General features: G+C 40.6%; 1 protein-coding gene across 1 annotated transcript; it reads right to left on the reverse strand.

The window, feature by feature from the left end:
- Positions 1-2,985: 2,985 nt before the first annotated feature.
- On the reverse strand, positions 2,986-3,694 carry LOC147611864 (germin-like protein 5-1). Its single transcript, XM_086783911.1, has one exon. The coding sequence runs from the start codon at positions 3,646-3,648 to the stop codon at positions 2,986-2,988; it is 663 nt and encodes a 220-aa protein (XP_086640037.1). The 5' UTR covers positions 3,649-3,694.
- Positions 3,695-16,915: the final 13,221 nt, after the last annotated feature.

Raw genomic sequence — 16,915 nt, forward strand, 5'->3', positions numbered from 1 at the left:
GTAGAAGGAAGAAATGGCCCTCTCTTTGTTCGGCCGCAGCAGATCAGGCGAAGATCCCTTCTACTCCCTGCTCTTCGATTCGCTCCTTCCCGTCTTTTCTCTTCCTCCTCTGCGCTTCTCTGCAGCTCCCCTCTAATTTTCTGCACCTTGCAGCGATTTTTAGAAACCCCCGCTCGCCAGCCTTCTAGCGAGCTCCCTTCACGTGCTGGCGGCTACCTTTTTCCATTCACAAAGCTTCCACGTATCCCTTTATATTATTGGCCACTTATCTTGTATATTTCATTTATTTTTCTCATGCCTCAATAATGGCCACTCACATCAATGCTCCTCACACATGGTAACCTAAAATCCCACTCTATCTCTGGGTGCAAAAATGGTACCACAAAACCACCGCTGGCCGCATCCACATGAATTAGAGTGTCCCGTCTTTAAATGCCCTGTATATCCCAAAAGAAATCAACCATGCCAGTGTATCACTTTATGCTTGAAATCACACTATATTTGAACTCCTATTTACAGAGTACTAGCATATCAAGCCCATGTACAGTTTATACATCACTGCTTGCATGTCCATGTCTCTAAATTCATATGAATTGATCACAGAGAAGATTTTCCCTACATGGACGTGCCACAGCACGACAACGGCCTCCCCCTAGCCTTTGTTTTTTGGAAGCCATGGCCGTCACAACCAACATAAGCACCATCATCATCATCATCACCTCTCCCTCTCCCTCTCTCCTCTACTTCACACACACACACCCCCTACACACATTCACATGCACACACACTCCTTCTTGATGGATCTACACACACCCTTCTTAATGATCCCTCTCCCTCTCCCTCTCTCCTTCTCTACTTCACACACACACACCCCCTACACACATTCACACATTCACATGCACACACACTCCTTCTTGATGGATCTACACACACCCTTCTTAATGATCCCTCTCCCTCTCCCTCTCTCCTTCTCTACTTCACACACACACACCCCCTACACACATTCACATGCACACACACTCCTTCTTGATGGATCTACACACACCCTTCTTAATGGATCCGCACACCCCCATGATGAAAACATGCATACAACATGTATCAATAGTAGGAATAGAGATTATCTCCATAGCCTTACCTTCATACTTAAGGTCTTTTCTTGTCCTTGCACAAACTGTGTTTGTAGTCTTCTCAATGCATATGCAGTTTGGGTACCACTACCTTTGTATTCATACTTTTATTCCAGAAGGAGATGGCCCATTTGGGTATCTACACCTTTGTATTTATACTTTCTCCTAAAGGAGATGGCCCATTTGGGTATCTACACCTCAGCAGGTGGGTCTTATTATCCCTCACCATAGTTTTTAAGTGTGCCACCCATGGCACCATAGATAGTACAAAACACATTCTGTAGGTGGGTCTTATTATCCCTCACCATAGTTTTTAAGTGTGCCACCCATGACACCATAGATAGTACAACACACACTCCATAGTCATCCAATGCTTCCAATAAGTTTTCATCTTCTCATCACACACACACACCGCATCATAGGAACATCGTGAGTCGACCTCCATTGGAATACCACCAACATAGTCATGGGTCTGTAGGCCTGAGGGACTCTGGACCTCATCAACATAGTTGTGATGAGGGGGGGTCTCATGGTGATTGCCTCTTGTTATTTGGTTGTTTTTGTGACCTAGAGTTTGAGGGCCTTTGCTATCATGTCTTATAGTACACAGGGGGGGCCAATTATAGATGCAAATGTTACCCATGTGGGTAGTACATATAAAAATTGTTTCATTGAGAGGGACCTCAAGTACATACGTGAGACTCTGCATGAGCGCTTCCATAATCCATTGCTCCAAAGCCACTGCATAAGATTGCTCAATAGAAAGAGGTCTCGAATTCAAATGAATGCAAGGGCATCGAATGCCAAAAATCATGGCCCTCCAAAGGGCTACATGAAAGGGAGTGGCTTCTTGTGTTTTAGGAATTGAGTGATAGGATCGTATTTCCCCAACAGACCATAGCGCATCAAATGCAACTCCACAACAGAAGGGAGCAGTACATTGGGGGTCAACCAGGAAGGATACATGGAAATATAGATTTGTAAGTACACTCCACTACAAAATGCCTATCTTTTATCTTAATTTTGCAAGCAACTAAACTTCTCTTTTATCTCTTATATGTAGGAGAAAACTGTGGGTCATCGGCCACGTAAAGTAGAGGAGGTCAATTACCATAGGAACCCTTGTGATATAGATGCTTGGAATCATTTTTTAGATACCAACATCATCACGCAGGATCACTTAAGCAACATGAGCCTTTGCCGGTGAAGAGGTGAGTAACTAAATCATTATATTTACATTGATACATGGTGTGTATTCATTTTTTATGTGTGGATGTGTAGGGAGACCATGAAGATGATGGGATTCCAGAAGAGCAATGTGGGGACAATGAGGAGGATGACCTAGCCTAGGACCATCCCCTTTCCTTTTTGTACTGAATAGTTTCATAAATACACACAATTGTTTTTCAAGTATCTTGCAAGTATGTCTCTTGTTTTTCAAGTATCGTGTTTATTTGCAAGTATGTCTCTACTTTAGTTATATTGCATGCTTTTTGGAGCTAGTCCTGATAGAAATGCCAGTGTTTGGCACTTTGTCATGGCAATTTTTGAATGCCAAGACATGTACAAATAAAAAACTAGAGAACTCTCCTTGTAGGCTATGCGGTGTAGCATCAAGGAGATTTCTTTGTTTTTTATTACATGCACAGGTGCAGCCACACTCACATTACAAGCATCTCCTCACAACTCTCTCTCTCTCTCTCTCTCTCTCTATTTATCCAAAAATATCCCAATTTTGATTTACCACTCTCTAGAATTTTTTTATCTCACTAGGCAAATAGAATCTTGTAAATGCTCAAGATAGCTCTATAGGATAATGTTATACCATGTAGTCATGGCTAGAAGCCCAGCCTTCAACCTATATTCTAGCTGTTGCGAATGCGTCGCTGATTTGGAAGGCCTTGGCCAGGACAGCATCATCGATGGCCGGGTTGGATGCGAAGGTGGCCTTGGCGACCTGCGAGGTGCCGGGGTTCTGGCTGGTGAGGGCGGAAATAGCCACGGCGGGCTCGTTGCCGCCCACGTTGAGCTGGAAGTGCACAAGCCCTTTGGGGAAGATGAAGAGCTCCCCCTGCCTTACGGTCTTGGAGAAGAGCTTGTTTTCGGTGGTGACAAAGCCCACATACAGGGATCCCTCCTCCACGTACAGAAGCTCGGACGCCCGAGGGTGGACGTGCGGCGGGTTGAGGCCGCCGCCCGCCGCGAAGTCGATGCGGGCCATGGAGATTCCGAAGGTGTTGACGCCCGGGAAGTTGGCCACGTTGGCCAGAGTGACGGCCGATCCCAAGCGGTTGGATGTCTTGCCGGCCTTGGCGATGAACGAAGACGCGAAGTCCTCCGCAGTCGCAATGGCGGCATCTTTGCATACGAATCCGTTCACCTTGATTGCGGACTTGACGTCTGCGACACAGATGTCCTGGAGAGCGTCTGCATCGTTGGCCACGAGAAGCGAAGGGCCAAGTGATAAGACTACTGCAAGCACCAACAAGGGGAGGGGAGGATCACTGTAACAAAACCCCATGGTGGGCAGAAAGCTAGGTGGCTGTTGCTTTGCTAGCTCCGCTCACTGCCCGCTACTTTATGTAGGAGTGCTGCACAAGCAGGTACCGTGACCCTCTCAAGCTTGTAGACGATAGGTCTTATTCACGACCTTTGCTTAGCTCGATCGGCTAACTGCTCGTTTATCACAGTAGCGGTGTACACGCAGATCCAGTGCCCCTCTCAGGCTTTCAGATGGCAGGTCTTACTGCAACCTGGCGGTGGGCTTATCTCCATGACGCACTCTGGATCACTCAGCCTGCGATCAGCTCGCTTTTATTCTTTCGCTGCTCGGATGCGGGTTCTTTGTGAAGACATTGGAAAGGCATACAACTATTTGTTTTCAATGCGTATCTCACCCTTTATAAACTCATGTATCTTTTTGAGTAGGGCCCTACCATGAGTGAAAAAAGAAATTCAATTAATTAGTTGATGGCTTTTTTTTCTTTTTTTTGGGTTATCTTTGAGTGGAAACATTAGAAAGCAAAGAAACTGAAATTAAGGTTTTTTTAAAGCCTTAATCAAATAAACTGAAACAACGTCTACGTTCACTTGGCCTTAATCAAATAAACTGAAACGACGTCTACGTTCACTTGGCCTTTGCAGAGGAGAGTCTTGTGTTTTGCCTTTTGCAGAGGGGAGAGGTGAAAGAGAGAGGAGGGGGCTGAGCACGAAGGAGCATGCAGTACCTTATGGTGCATTTATTAAATAACTAGCCTCATGAAATAACCCTCTCGTTTCTATCTTGATGTCCCTCTTTGATGAGCAGAATCAAAAAATGCCTGCGTTGTTCAAGAGGGAGGAAGATCCCCCCCCTCTCTCTCTCTCTCTCTCTCTCTCTCTCTCTCCCAAAACGAACATCTCGCTTTCTGATTTGTAAGCGAGTCTGTCTATAAAGAAGACCTCTGTCGGACAATCTAACATGTGTGAGTATGCTATCATGAAGGCGAAATTGCTCTTTTGTCCTTGGTTAGATCAGGGATACACTTGAACTATCTTTGGACAACGTGACTGTGACTGGTTTGCAAATTGACATCGCCTATCATCAGATCTGATATAATTCAGTGTTAAAAGATGTCCACACCAGAATCTGAAAAGGTGCCATTCATGCATCCAGCTTTAAAGAGTTGTGAAGAGTGTGGAGTCTTTTATATGTAGACACTCTTCACAAAGTTGTGTGTGAAAAGGTGTGGAGCCTTCTATGACCAGGACATAAGAGTAGGTGTGAAAAGGTGCCATTCATGTATCGAGCTTTAAAGAGTTGTTAAGAGTGTGTAGGCTCACACTCTTCACAACTCTTTAAAGCTCGATACGTGAATGGCACCGTTTCACACCTACTCTTATGTCTTGGTCATATTCAAAAAGATACATGTACATTAACTATTAGTTTATAAATAACTTATTAGATCCAACCAAAGTGATCCTACTTTTCAAATGAAATTTTTGCTATTGAAAAATTCATTCAACAGTTTATACTTTATTTATATATTAACATAAACATTGTAGAATTTTAACGAGTATAGCTATTTTGTTTTCATAGTGAGAATCTTAAAGTAAGTTAGAAATTTGAAATGATAAGAAACTTTATTTAGTACTAATAACTCAATAGAGAGTGACTAGAGAGAAGCCACAAAGCATTGCATAATCATTACCTATCTACATCGTGTTGGTTTTGTTTTTACAAGTTATTATGTGTAGGTAGTGGGTTTGAGTGAGATGGATTGTAAGTTATTATGTGTAGGTATAGTGGAGTGAATATTATAAGGCGGTAATACTAGTAAGGAAACCAAGAGAAGTTATTGTGTGGCCTCTGTTAGTCTCCATTTTATTGATTATGGTTTCACAATGAGTAATAGATAAAATTTCTGAGCATTTCTTGAGTGATGTGGATTGTGGCCTCGAGGGGTTCACTATAAGTAAACCCTATGTATCACGTGCATTCAAGTCCTATTTTTAAAAAACCCCTTATCTGTGAATTTTTTATGAATACCCTTTTTCTATTTAACCTGTGAATACCCTCTTTTAATGGTACCTTCTCTATGTAAAAAATATCTTAAAAAAGGATTTCAAAAATCCCTTCTATTGAACCCACGTGCTATGCTTACATATTTATGAGTGACCCCCCCGAGATTGTAGCTTCTATCAGTCTCCCATCATGTTGGTTGTGGTTTGGAGTAACGTATGCATTGCTTGGTTGTGGTTTCACAAGGAGTAACACATATGATTTCTTGGCATTTCTTAGTGATGTGGATTATGAGGCGGCAATGAATATTCCATTTCACTTTAGGACCAATATTAGGTTAGAAGGCTAGATCATGCATGCAAAATATTGCATACATGAAGACGATGCAAATGCGCAATCATTTTCTCAGTTTCAACATCGAATGTTGTGGTTGCTTTCTTTGTAAATATTATTTGGGATTGACTCTCGTAGAGGGCTAAGATTTAGTTTTTTTAAAGGCCATGTAAAACCATACTTGGGAGAAAGCTTGGAAGTGTTTTTTATTATTAACTTTTAGAAAGCTAAAGTTAGAAGGCTAAGGCTATTGAAAGCCATATTCTTTATATTTGTAAGGAAAGAATCGGGGCTTATTAAAAGAAAAGCATGGGAAAGATAATAAGAGAAAAATATTTTTTTTTCACAAGTTTTGTAAAAGCTTTTGTGTTTTCTTCAGCCGATTGCACAAGTCTACGAAAGAGAGAGAGAGAGAGAGAGAGAGAGAGAGAGAGAGAGAGAGAGAGAGAGATTTGATTCACTATGCATAACAAGAGTCACAAAGAGAACATAATCCTCACCCATCGTCATCACCAATGGTTATCATCATTATCATCACGTCATCAGAAAGAGCACTACGAGCATGGTGTATCAAAGGAGGAGGCACCATATAAGCCTTGCCATTAGCCTCGCTGACATGTAGTCTCTGTGTGTAGCTTCTTGGCTAGTGGCAGAGCTTAGAGCTCTTGTGCCTTGGCCTAGATTTGACTATGCACTACCACGCTTATGGTATGGTGATCACATTTTGGTGGTTGTTTATTGGCACCCATTAGTGTGGCTTGGTTGGTTGGCCATAGTCGTGTATTTGGTGGCTTTGTCTGGTCATTTTCCATGGCTGTCTCTGGTGCAGTGAGAATGTGGAGTTCTTGGGCTTAACTAGGTTCTTATAGATATCTGCATAGTTGTTTTATTTTATTTAAAAAATCATTATTAAAACCAAAAAGATAAAAATACCAAAAGTCCATGCCCACTTGTTAGAACTCTAGAAATCCTCCTCTAAGGAGATTGTTTTTTTTTAGGAGTTCAATTCCGCGATGACTACCTTTCTTTGAAGTGTGTTCATGCATGCTTTATACTCTTGTGTGTGGGCTTCTCGTCATTGCTTTTGTGGACAGTTAAGAGATGGGGCACTATTACTGGTGGTGTACCTGCAAACTAGTTGGATCTATACTCTCTTAAAGCTTCCACAAACATAAATTGACGCATTCATGCAGATCCTTAAACGCATCACATTTTTGGTGTGGTGTGACAGTGGAAATCTCTATAAGGGGGAATTTGAACATATTTTAGGCCTTTTGCTAATGAAAGTAGTTAGCAACGAACCAATAGGAATAGAGGATTGTGCACATTTGGTCTCCTTTTGAATATAGAGAGGGAGGCCAGGCTCTAGGGAGGGAAACTAGGCTTTCAATACTAATAATTACACTTGTCCGTTTCAAAAAGTAGGGGGGTTAGGGTAGGTATGGTCCCACCATTTTCATGGCTCAAAAAAACCTTAAAATTTTGAAATTTTTTAGATTCCCCCAAAAGTCCCTTTTCCTCCCAAAAACCCATCTCAAATTTCATTGTAGTCAAAAATTTCATTTTCAAGTCCACTTTCCCTCCTAAATGTCCAAATTGAACTCTCATTAACCTTCCTCCCTTCCTATTCCATCTCTTCAATAGCCATCAAGCTCGAAACCCTAATCTGCATAGCATCTTTGCATTTTCTTTCTCTATCTCAATCGCCCAACCCTAATCTCACTACTATAGCTTCACAATTGATATGGCTGCACCACGAAGAAGACCAAAGATGAGATTGAGGAGATCTCACTGTACAACAAGAGGGACGATGATGGTGCTTGGGTGAGAGAGGCATTTTGTAAGGGTTCTTGGGTTTTCCTATAGCCAACTGCTATTGGTTTTTGGCACCAAGTTCGACGATGATGAGATGTGATGGAGCTTCATTGGTGGAAGGGTCATTTAGAGGGATTCAAAAAATCAAGCAATGGAGACCTTGTGGCCATTGTACAACATGTGTCAACGGCACGAGATATACATCTTCATGAACAAACTCGATTCCCATGCAACTGTAAGTATGGAGACATGTGATATTACAATAGCTACATCTTTCTTGTTTAATAATCTTATTTTTGGGTTGCAGATAAATTTTCTTCCAACTTGGCAGAGGAGCAACCATTACGAAGCCTTACCGAAACATTTCAAGCACTCCATGTAGACATTAGTGAGGCACTGTTTTCTTGTAAAGCCAGTGTAGACCTTCTTAAGGAAAAGATCTTCTTTTACCGGCACTCCTATGTGGTGCCAATGCATGACGGTGGGTTTGGCCGACTCCTGATGCTTGGACGGTTATGGTTATGAAATCAAAGATGCTTTGTGATATACAAGGATCTTTGAAGTTTGCAAAGCCATCTTGATCTATGGGTCTCAGTTGGGTATGCCCAATTCGTCTTTTTGCTAAGATGTTCAATCAATTTACTTTCTCGCAAACACTTACCATGTTTGTGTGTAAGAAAGTACTATGTGATGACATGGTTGGCTTCTTGCTTGGAGAGCAGTGAAACATTGTAGAGGGGTAACATAAGGATGATACATTCAAGTGCAAAATAGCAGAGTTCAATGTTACATTTCGGTATCTTAAAGCTCGTTCTACCTTATACATTTGCTTTTATTACAAACGGTGGATGAAGAAAAATAGTAGTTGGGTCAAATTGCAAGCAGATGAACAAGTTGTTTTGCCTCTTGACATATGCATTAGGTTTCCCAATGGTGTGGTGGAAATTGTAAGTGTAAGCAGGCATTGGAGCCTCCTAAATATTAGGGAGCACCTCAATATCATGGGAAGTGAGGATATAAGTGGGGCATAGTTCAAGGTGACAAATAGAAAGATTCGAATGCGAATGGAGTCGAAGGCCTTAGTAGATGCTGATTGGGAATATGATTGTATAAGCATGACTTAATAAGAAAGCTTTGGAGTTTTTTTATGAAGTCTATTTAGAATTATAATATTTTCCTTCGACTCTTGGGATTTTGTAAATTTACGTATGTAATTCATCAATGAAAAGTTTTGTCTTGTGATTGCTGTGCCTTTGTAGTTTTTTATGTTGTTCTTTTAGAATTACAATATTTAGAGCTCTTTTTATGAAGCCCTTTAAGAGTTATAATATTTTCCTTTTAGAGATGAGTCACGAGATGACAATTATGGCACAATATCTCAAAACCATTACGCTCATGTTTCTACCTTGAAAAATTTAAGTACAAATGTGTTTTGAGTAAAAAACATCATAAAAAGAGAAGATAATTTCTCAATCTTTACAAAAAAGATTATAAAATTAGAAGAAAATTTACAAATATTTACAATGATAAATAGGGAGAAGAATGAAGCTTTCTATTTTGTCTCCTTCTGGAGCCTCTGGTTTTGTCTCCATGTCCCCCTTTGCTAACACCCTTCTTGGCACCCACTTAAGGACAACTTTTCTTTGAGATACTTTCTAATTTAGTACCCTTGGTTTCTTTATGTGTGCCTTGTTGAGGAGCACCCTTGGTTTCTTTATGTAGAGTTCCTTGCTTAAACATAAAATGCTTTAGTGGTGAATGTACATGGATTTTCTTCTTCTTCTTAGATGGAGAGGCTTGCCTTGGGGGTGGTGGAGAATCTGGACCATTCGGAGTAATTGAATTATTCAAAATAATATTGATAGCTCTTTCACAAACACTCCACATCCAAAACTCGTGAGATCCAAGAGTTTGTCAAATTAAGAAAATTTCTTAGATTTAAGAACCAAGAACTATAGAAAATAAGTTAAAAAATTAAGTAAAGATTTACTACAAAAATAGTCGATTTTTAACGTAACCTACACTGCTCTCAATCTCGGTATATTTAGACAAAAGATATTTCCACACATTGACAATAACATACCATCCACATGAGGTAGAATATTTTTGTAAAGCCACTAGCTGATTCAGAAAATTATACTCTACCTCCTTTTTCAAATTTGGATATTCATCTTCAATAGCCGCAATAGCTCTTGTACATGCCCTATTAAAAATTAAATTCGAATATAAGGAAAAATAAAGTATGAAGCTTAGAAGGAAGATCAATATTCAAGTTATTAAGGAGAACTACTTACAATTTAATCTGCCCATGCATGCTAATTAGGCTAATCATGAAAATAACACTCCTTCTCAGAAGATTAATAACATAAGAACTCTAGTGTCCATTGGAAAAAAGTAAAAGAAATATTTCAGAAAGCGAATATCGTATGTTAAATATTTAAACACATAGGAATCATCAATTAGAGATGAACCTCTCTACATATGGCAAAGCAACAAAACAAATGTTCTTATTTTCATTTGCTTGAAATAGGATGCCAGCTCGGAAGTCTTCTTCATATCAATCAATGCAGGGGACACTAAGGGATCACAAATAAATATGTGGTTGACTTGATTTGGAATCAATGCCTTCATAAGTGTCCTAAAAGAGTTTATAAAGGAAAAATAAACAAAATAAAAAATATTCTTACATTATTAACATATGAGAAAATAAACATATGTGAAAAATGTAGTCATACCTTAAACACATAAGAAAAACACTGTCATTGATCTCCCTATCCTTCTCTACAAGCATGTAAATGTCCCCAGGTGCAATATAGAGATAGTCTTCCTCTTCCACTATACCAACATTGCAGATAAGCTTCCCTGGTACTTGGGCAAGCCTCTGAGAATTGGCTATCTCCAACTGCACAAGGGTCTCTAAGCTATCATGCACATGTGAGAACTTTTCCTTCAACTCCGCCTCCTTTTCCTTCACCTCCTGCTTGCCTTTGATTTCCTTTTCAATACTGGGGAAATTGCAAGGATCTCAAAGGATTTCTTATCCCTCATTGGAAAGGGATGAAGAAGTTTGTCAAACCTGTACCTCACCTTGCTAACAAGTGTCATGTCCCTGTCCATCAAAGTGACTCTTCTTGCATGGGCAGCACATATTAAGCTGTCATTCATGAATTCTATAATAAATTCTTCACAAGCTTCTTGAAGACATGCCACTACACTACTCTGCCTTCTATAATGTCCTTGCCCTTTGATACTGTCACTTACTACTCTTACAATTCTCAAGAATGGTGTCCTAGGGATGAGAAGATGTGTAGACTCTTGTGCTTGCCTTATCTCAGTAAACAATTTATTTTGTCTCTGAAGGAAAGTTCTTGCCTTAAATAAATTGGTTCTACCCTTTATTAGTTTCTTCTCTAATGGTTGTTTAAGTTGTTACCTCTGGCTCTGGCTCTAGCTTTGAATCTTTCTGTTTAGGAAGGGAGGGATTTGGGTAAACCATCCTCACAGTTTGCTTTGTACGAGCCATACTTCCAAGAAGCAATGAAGCAAGAATCCGTCCAGGGAGCGATGAAGCAAATCCAACCCTTTGAGAAGAGTTGGATTCGCACCGTGGATGGAATCGGGCAACAAGGCACAGGGGACACGCTGTCCACGGAGCGATAAGGCAATTTTGAGCCTAATGGGAAGACTACACTCGCGCCTCGGAAGGAATTGGGCAAGAAGGCGGGCGACAAGCTAGTGCTGTCCATGGAGCAATAAGCCGGATCCGAGACAGACGGAGGTGTGCACTCACGCTGTAGAAGGAGGAGGGTCGATGCTGTTGTCCCATAAGCTGGGGATAAAAACGCTGATGATATGTAGTCCCAAGGTATGTTGCTGAAGAAAAACACTATAGATTTACTGTCAGTAGCAAGGAAGATGTGTTGATGTAGGGCAGGCACACCGGCAGGAGCACTAGATGATGTGGTATCGAATATGTTTATGAAGTAGTACAAAAGACTAAGTGAAGTTTAGTTAAGACTAAGGTTGTTTTACTACGATCAATCCCTTGCATGTCACGTGGACATATTTGAACAAGAAGGTGTAGGACCTAGAGTAGAAAACTAGTCCCAGGTTGTTGCAAGATCATGATGTCCAGTTTTTTTCTAGTTTAGGCTGGACTGGAAAAATGCTTGGAGAGAAAATTTTGGAGAGCAAGGTACTTCAAATGAGATCAAGCAGCTAATATAAAATACACATGCACTTAAATTAATCCAATATAACTTAAATTAATATAAATTAGTCTAATTAATTAAAAAAATAATAAAAAATATGATGAAATGATTAAAAAATGATGTTTTGATACTTAGAGTGATCCAATTTGTTTTTCCATAGATGCACCATTACAAGAACACTAGTCCCTATAGGTTTTAGATGATTCACATCACAAATGTAATGTCACTAATTAGATTATTAATATTTGCAGGCCTTTTGATATCCTGGAAGAATTTTGGAAAAGAGATCATTAAAAATCCAACCATTGGATTTGTAATTTTTACTAACCACCACGTTCTACTAATGTCTCAGTATCTACCACTCTTTTGATCTACAAGATTATGGCATTTAGTCATTGTGGGTACAAAAAGTGATGTATATTATAACACTTTAAAGACCTTGAAAGAAAATAGACAAATAGCTTAACATTTTCTCAAAAATCAAGTTAAGATATATATTATGTGAATATCTAAGGTATAAAGTGGGAATCTCACATGAGTATATGTAAAAGATAATAGCATTTTATGGAATCAATTCAAATTTGGGATAGGGTGTATACATTAACTTTGTACCTAAGAAAATGAGGACCTTTGACTATCTAATGCTTAATCAGATTATGCAACTATATTTTCAACTTTGAATGTGATGTTCCAATAAAAGAATTTGAAAGGAAATTTCTTCGTTTGCTAGGAGAGATTAGCTACTAAAGGTAAACAAATGCTTGCTTTTTTATTGTTTGTAGAGTGCCTGAGTGGAAAAAACTAGGTACCCTCATCCTGTAACCACCCTCCCATCATGTGAGCCCAGTCCGGGAGACGAGTCAGCCTGGGTTCCACTCTATATGTCCAATGTGAGGTGTGCATTGTCCTACACATGAAGCAGTGTCAGTCCGTGCTGTGAGTCTCCCTCTAGAATGATGTTAGGTGATCGGTGTATCTTGTCTCGACTAGGTGCCAAACATTTGTAGGTGTTTGTAGGATTGCATGTAGAGAAGGGGGAATCCCATAAGGCTACCCTAGAGCAGAGCCTTGTGCTCTTGTTGTGGGCAAGGGGGAGCTGTTGAACCACCCCCAAGGGGTGAGGAGGTCCCTAGGCTATGCCCACCAAATAAGGCTACCCTAGAGCAGAGCCTTGTGCTCTTGTTGTGGGCAAGGGGGAGCTGTTGAACCACCCCCAAGGGGTGAGGAGGTCCCTAGGCTATGCCCACCAAATGGGAGGGGCTATCGGCCAGCCAACCGACTGGGCCACATGCCCTACAGAAGGCTAGATATTAATAGCCTAGATAGCCGGCCGAGTGGTGGCTGCCCAACAACCAATTGGTTTTCTTGGGGTGGCCAAACCATACATAAGCAAGGGGAAGCTCCAGTCTCGCGGATATTCAGGACCCAATATTGTGTCCTCTTCTCCCTCTCTCTCGCTTTATTTTTTTCACATCTACTTCAGTTTTGTGCGTTATTTTTGTCGTGAAAGATTGCTGAATTTTGAGAATTGAAGTTACTGATTTGGTCCCAAAGATTCTGCATGTTATATTAAGCAGCTCTCCATCATTTTGGTGGTCTTCAGCCCAAGACGACCCTGAGAAGGTGTGGACTTTAGAATTCTGCTTAGAGCCATCCCAAGGGGCCAGTAAGGCCCTAAGCTGTGCCCACCAGCCCTTGCATGGGCAAGGCAGGCTGCTGTTGGGCTAGCCCTAGGAGCCATGGCCAAGCAGTCGACAGGGCCCTGCCTAGCCAGTTGGTTGAGTGTGGGCAGTCCCGCACTATTTGTGAATGGCTGTCGACGACGAGCAACCTCCACACCCTCTCTCTCTCTCTCTCTCTCTCTCTCTCTCTCTCTCACTCTCTATATTTCTACACATCTACTTTAGTCTTTCAAACATGGTTGCGTATTGTTACCATGAATTATCTCTTCGGTGTTTGAGTAGAATCGTACACTCTTGTAGAACACCTTTGCAGCTCCAACAACTCTCGCTCGAGCTCTATGAGGACAAACTTTGTGCTAACCTTGTCCTAGTTCCTTCATTTAAATGAAAACTCTATGTTTATTAATCAATTCAATTACAATTTACAACCATCTCATATTGTAATCAAAGATCTCTTATCCCCATAGCTTGTGGACCTCAGGCATATAGAGGTCCACGAGGTCTCGAAAGTTAACGAAGGAAAACCTTGCCTCTGTCTTGGCCCACTATGTTTATTAATCAATTACAATTTACAACCATCTCATATTGTAATCAAAGATCTCTTATCCCCATAGCTTGTGGACCTCAGGCATATAGAGGTCCACGAGGTCTCGAAAGTTAACGAAGGAAAACCTTGCCTCTGTCTCGGCCCACTATGTGTCCCCACTTGTCAATAATGCACTCTACGCCCACGTTCCCTATACAGGATTGTGGCACCAACGGCGGTGGGACTGTCTGCTTAGGCAGATTTGTGACACTCCGCTCGTCACTCCTATAATGAAACTAAAACAAATAGATATTAGCCATTGAAATAACTAGTATAACATACAAAACATACTTCATACCTATGTTGACGATGCCTCTGTGGAGGCTCCTGGGTGACAACACCAGGCTCCTATGTACCTCTCATCTATGTCCTATATAATTGACCAAATATAAGTATCATTTATTTTTTAAATAAATGATGGCTCAAAAGAGACAAATTATCAAAATTATACATATTCATCTGGCTGTATGGTGCCACGTTTTGCTCCTGATCCTAATCCTTTGGTGCCATGTCGAGCTTTGGATCCTGATCCTCCATGGCTAGCTCTAGCTCTTGATCCTGACCCCCCTCCTCTTGACCCTCCTGCTCTAGATCCTCCTCCTCCTCTCACAGATCTAGAGGTGCTCTTGCAAGGGACTAAGGGCCGCAAGGAGCAAGAGAGTCAAGTGAGGGTAGCCTCCAGCTTGTCAACGCTCAATACAAGATACTCTCCCATGTACTCCTCTATCTCATCTCTACTCAAACCTAGACTCCGCAATACTCTCTTGATGGCTTTCAAGAGACCTGACTTCCCGGAGTCTACCATGGATATCTATACACATGTAGAAGGATATTGTATCTAAACTTATAAGCAGACAATAACAATCCACTAGTACATGTATGCAAGATAAAAGATGCACACAACGTCAAGAATGGCAACAACAACAAAATATCAGACTACCAGGAAAATAAAAGATGCACACAACGTCAGGAATGGCAACAACAACAAAATATCAGACTATCAGACTACCATGAAAAAAATATTAGACTATCAGACTACCAGGAAAAAAACCGATAGTTTCATTAAAATATAGAAATAGTATATTATAAAAGAGTACTTTAAATTCATAGTTCCTAAACATTTTGTAGAGCCCGCTACACGAATGATGCCTTTTTTTAATATTGATTTATTCTGGTGGTTGGCCAGGATAATGTTGTCTGCCTATTTATCAGGGTCCTCCATGGCTCATAAATGCCCAAAAGCCTTTTTCTATGTTGTTGGATGGTTGTAGAGGTCCCAACCTGTTGTGATGCATGCCCTAAATTCTTTTAATGCCTTATGTACTGTTGCAGTTACTGTAGAAGCCCCATACACTACTACACATGCTGTAAATATTGTGATCTATGCTTGGGTACATGATTTAATTGTTATAAATGCTTGGTTAGGCTATGGTACATGATGCTGGAGATGCTCCTTGTGCTTGAATGCCATGATAAATGCTCATGAGTGTTATAAGACACCGAGCAAACATAACTAAGGAAACTCGACCAGCTACAAAAACCATATAGTGCTCTGGTTTATATGGTCTAGACCTCGATGTCAATGTCATGTTGGAGATATGGTGTTTTGGCTATTGTGGTTATGATGTCCCTAGTCAATGACCTGGACTAGGGACAAGGTCAACTAAGGGTCAACAATGGTCAGTTAGTGTCAAATGAGTGTTAGGGAGTTATTTGCATTAGGAGCATTTAGGTAAGCCTTGGGCCAAGCCATGGCAGGGCCAACCCATAAAAGATAGCTTCTTGGCCATATGAGGGCATGGTCAGTCATCATCAGTGGGTTGCCCTACACATGCACATTGGCTATCGGCCAACATTACAACCTCCCATGGGCTATCAGCTTAGCAAATACTCCTCCTTGCATATAAGCTAAACCCATCATTTCATTTAGAGCATCACTCCTCCATAGAGCATAGTTGCATAAGAATCATGGCTTACATCAACATTGGAGTAGATCATCATGGCACCGTGGTCACATGGGCACTTATTTGAATGTGTGTGTGTGTGTGTGTGTGTGTGTGTGTGAGAGAGAGAGAGAGAGAGAGAGAGAGAGAGAGAGAGAGAGTGTGCTTACCGCAATGCGCTTCAAAGGAAACATTATGTTGTGGATCTTTATTGGGGCACGATAGTGTGTGCCGGGACAAGTCTAGCTGATGTGAATAAAGCGCAGACACAAAGCTTTCAAAGGACATCACTAAGTGGAAACAAAATCAGCTAATTGATTCCACTAAAGAAACAAGAGCTCGTATTGAGCTCGCTATTGCTATTGCAAAAATGCAAAAACTTGCAACACATAAATTAATCCGGTTTGCAAATCCTACCCTAAATCGTTGTTTTTAAACCAAATTTTCCATGTAAGGAGTCCAAAATGGGATAAACCCCATGTTCAAAAAAACCAATTGTAAGGTCTATTTCACCCAATTCATTCAATTTCAAGTCCAAATTATTGATTTTTCTATGTGAAATTGAAAAATGATAGAAAATAGAATATGAAAAAATTGACCAAAATCATGAATTGCAAAAATTAAAGAAAGTTTTAGGGCAATAGGAAAAACTAAACACATATTTCCTAAGATAACAAGAAAAATGCAACAAAAATAAGAATAATGTAGAAAAATCAA

The sequence above is a fragment of the Cibotium barometz genome, chromosome 46, assembly GCF_041138505.1.
Source record: "Cibotium barometz isolate CiBa-2024 chromosome 46, ASM4113850v1, whole genome shotgun sequence".
Taxonomy (NCBI): Eukaryota; Viridiplantae; Streptophyta; class Polypodiopsida; order Cyatheales; family Cibotiaceae; genus Cibotium; species Cibotium barometz.

Excerpts from the sequence above, each read along its gene's own strand:
- LOC147611864 (XM_086783911.1), bottom strand. The coding sequence starts at position 3,648 with ATGGGGTTTTGTTACAGTGATCCTCCCCTCCCCTTGTTGGTGCTTGCA.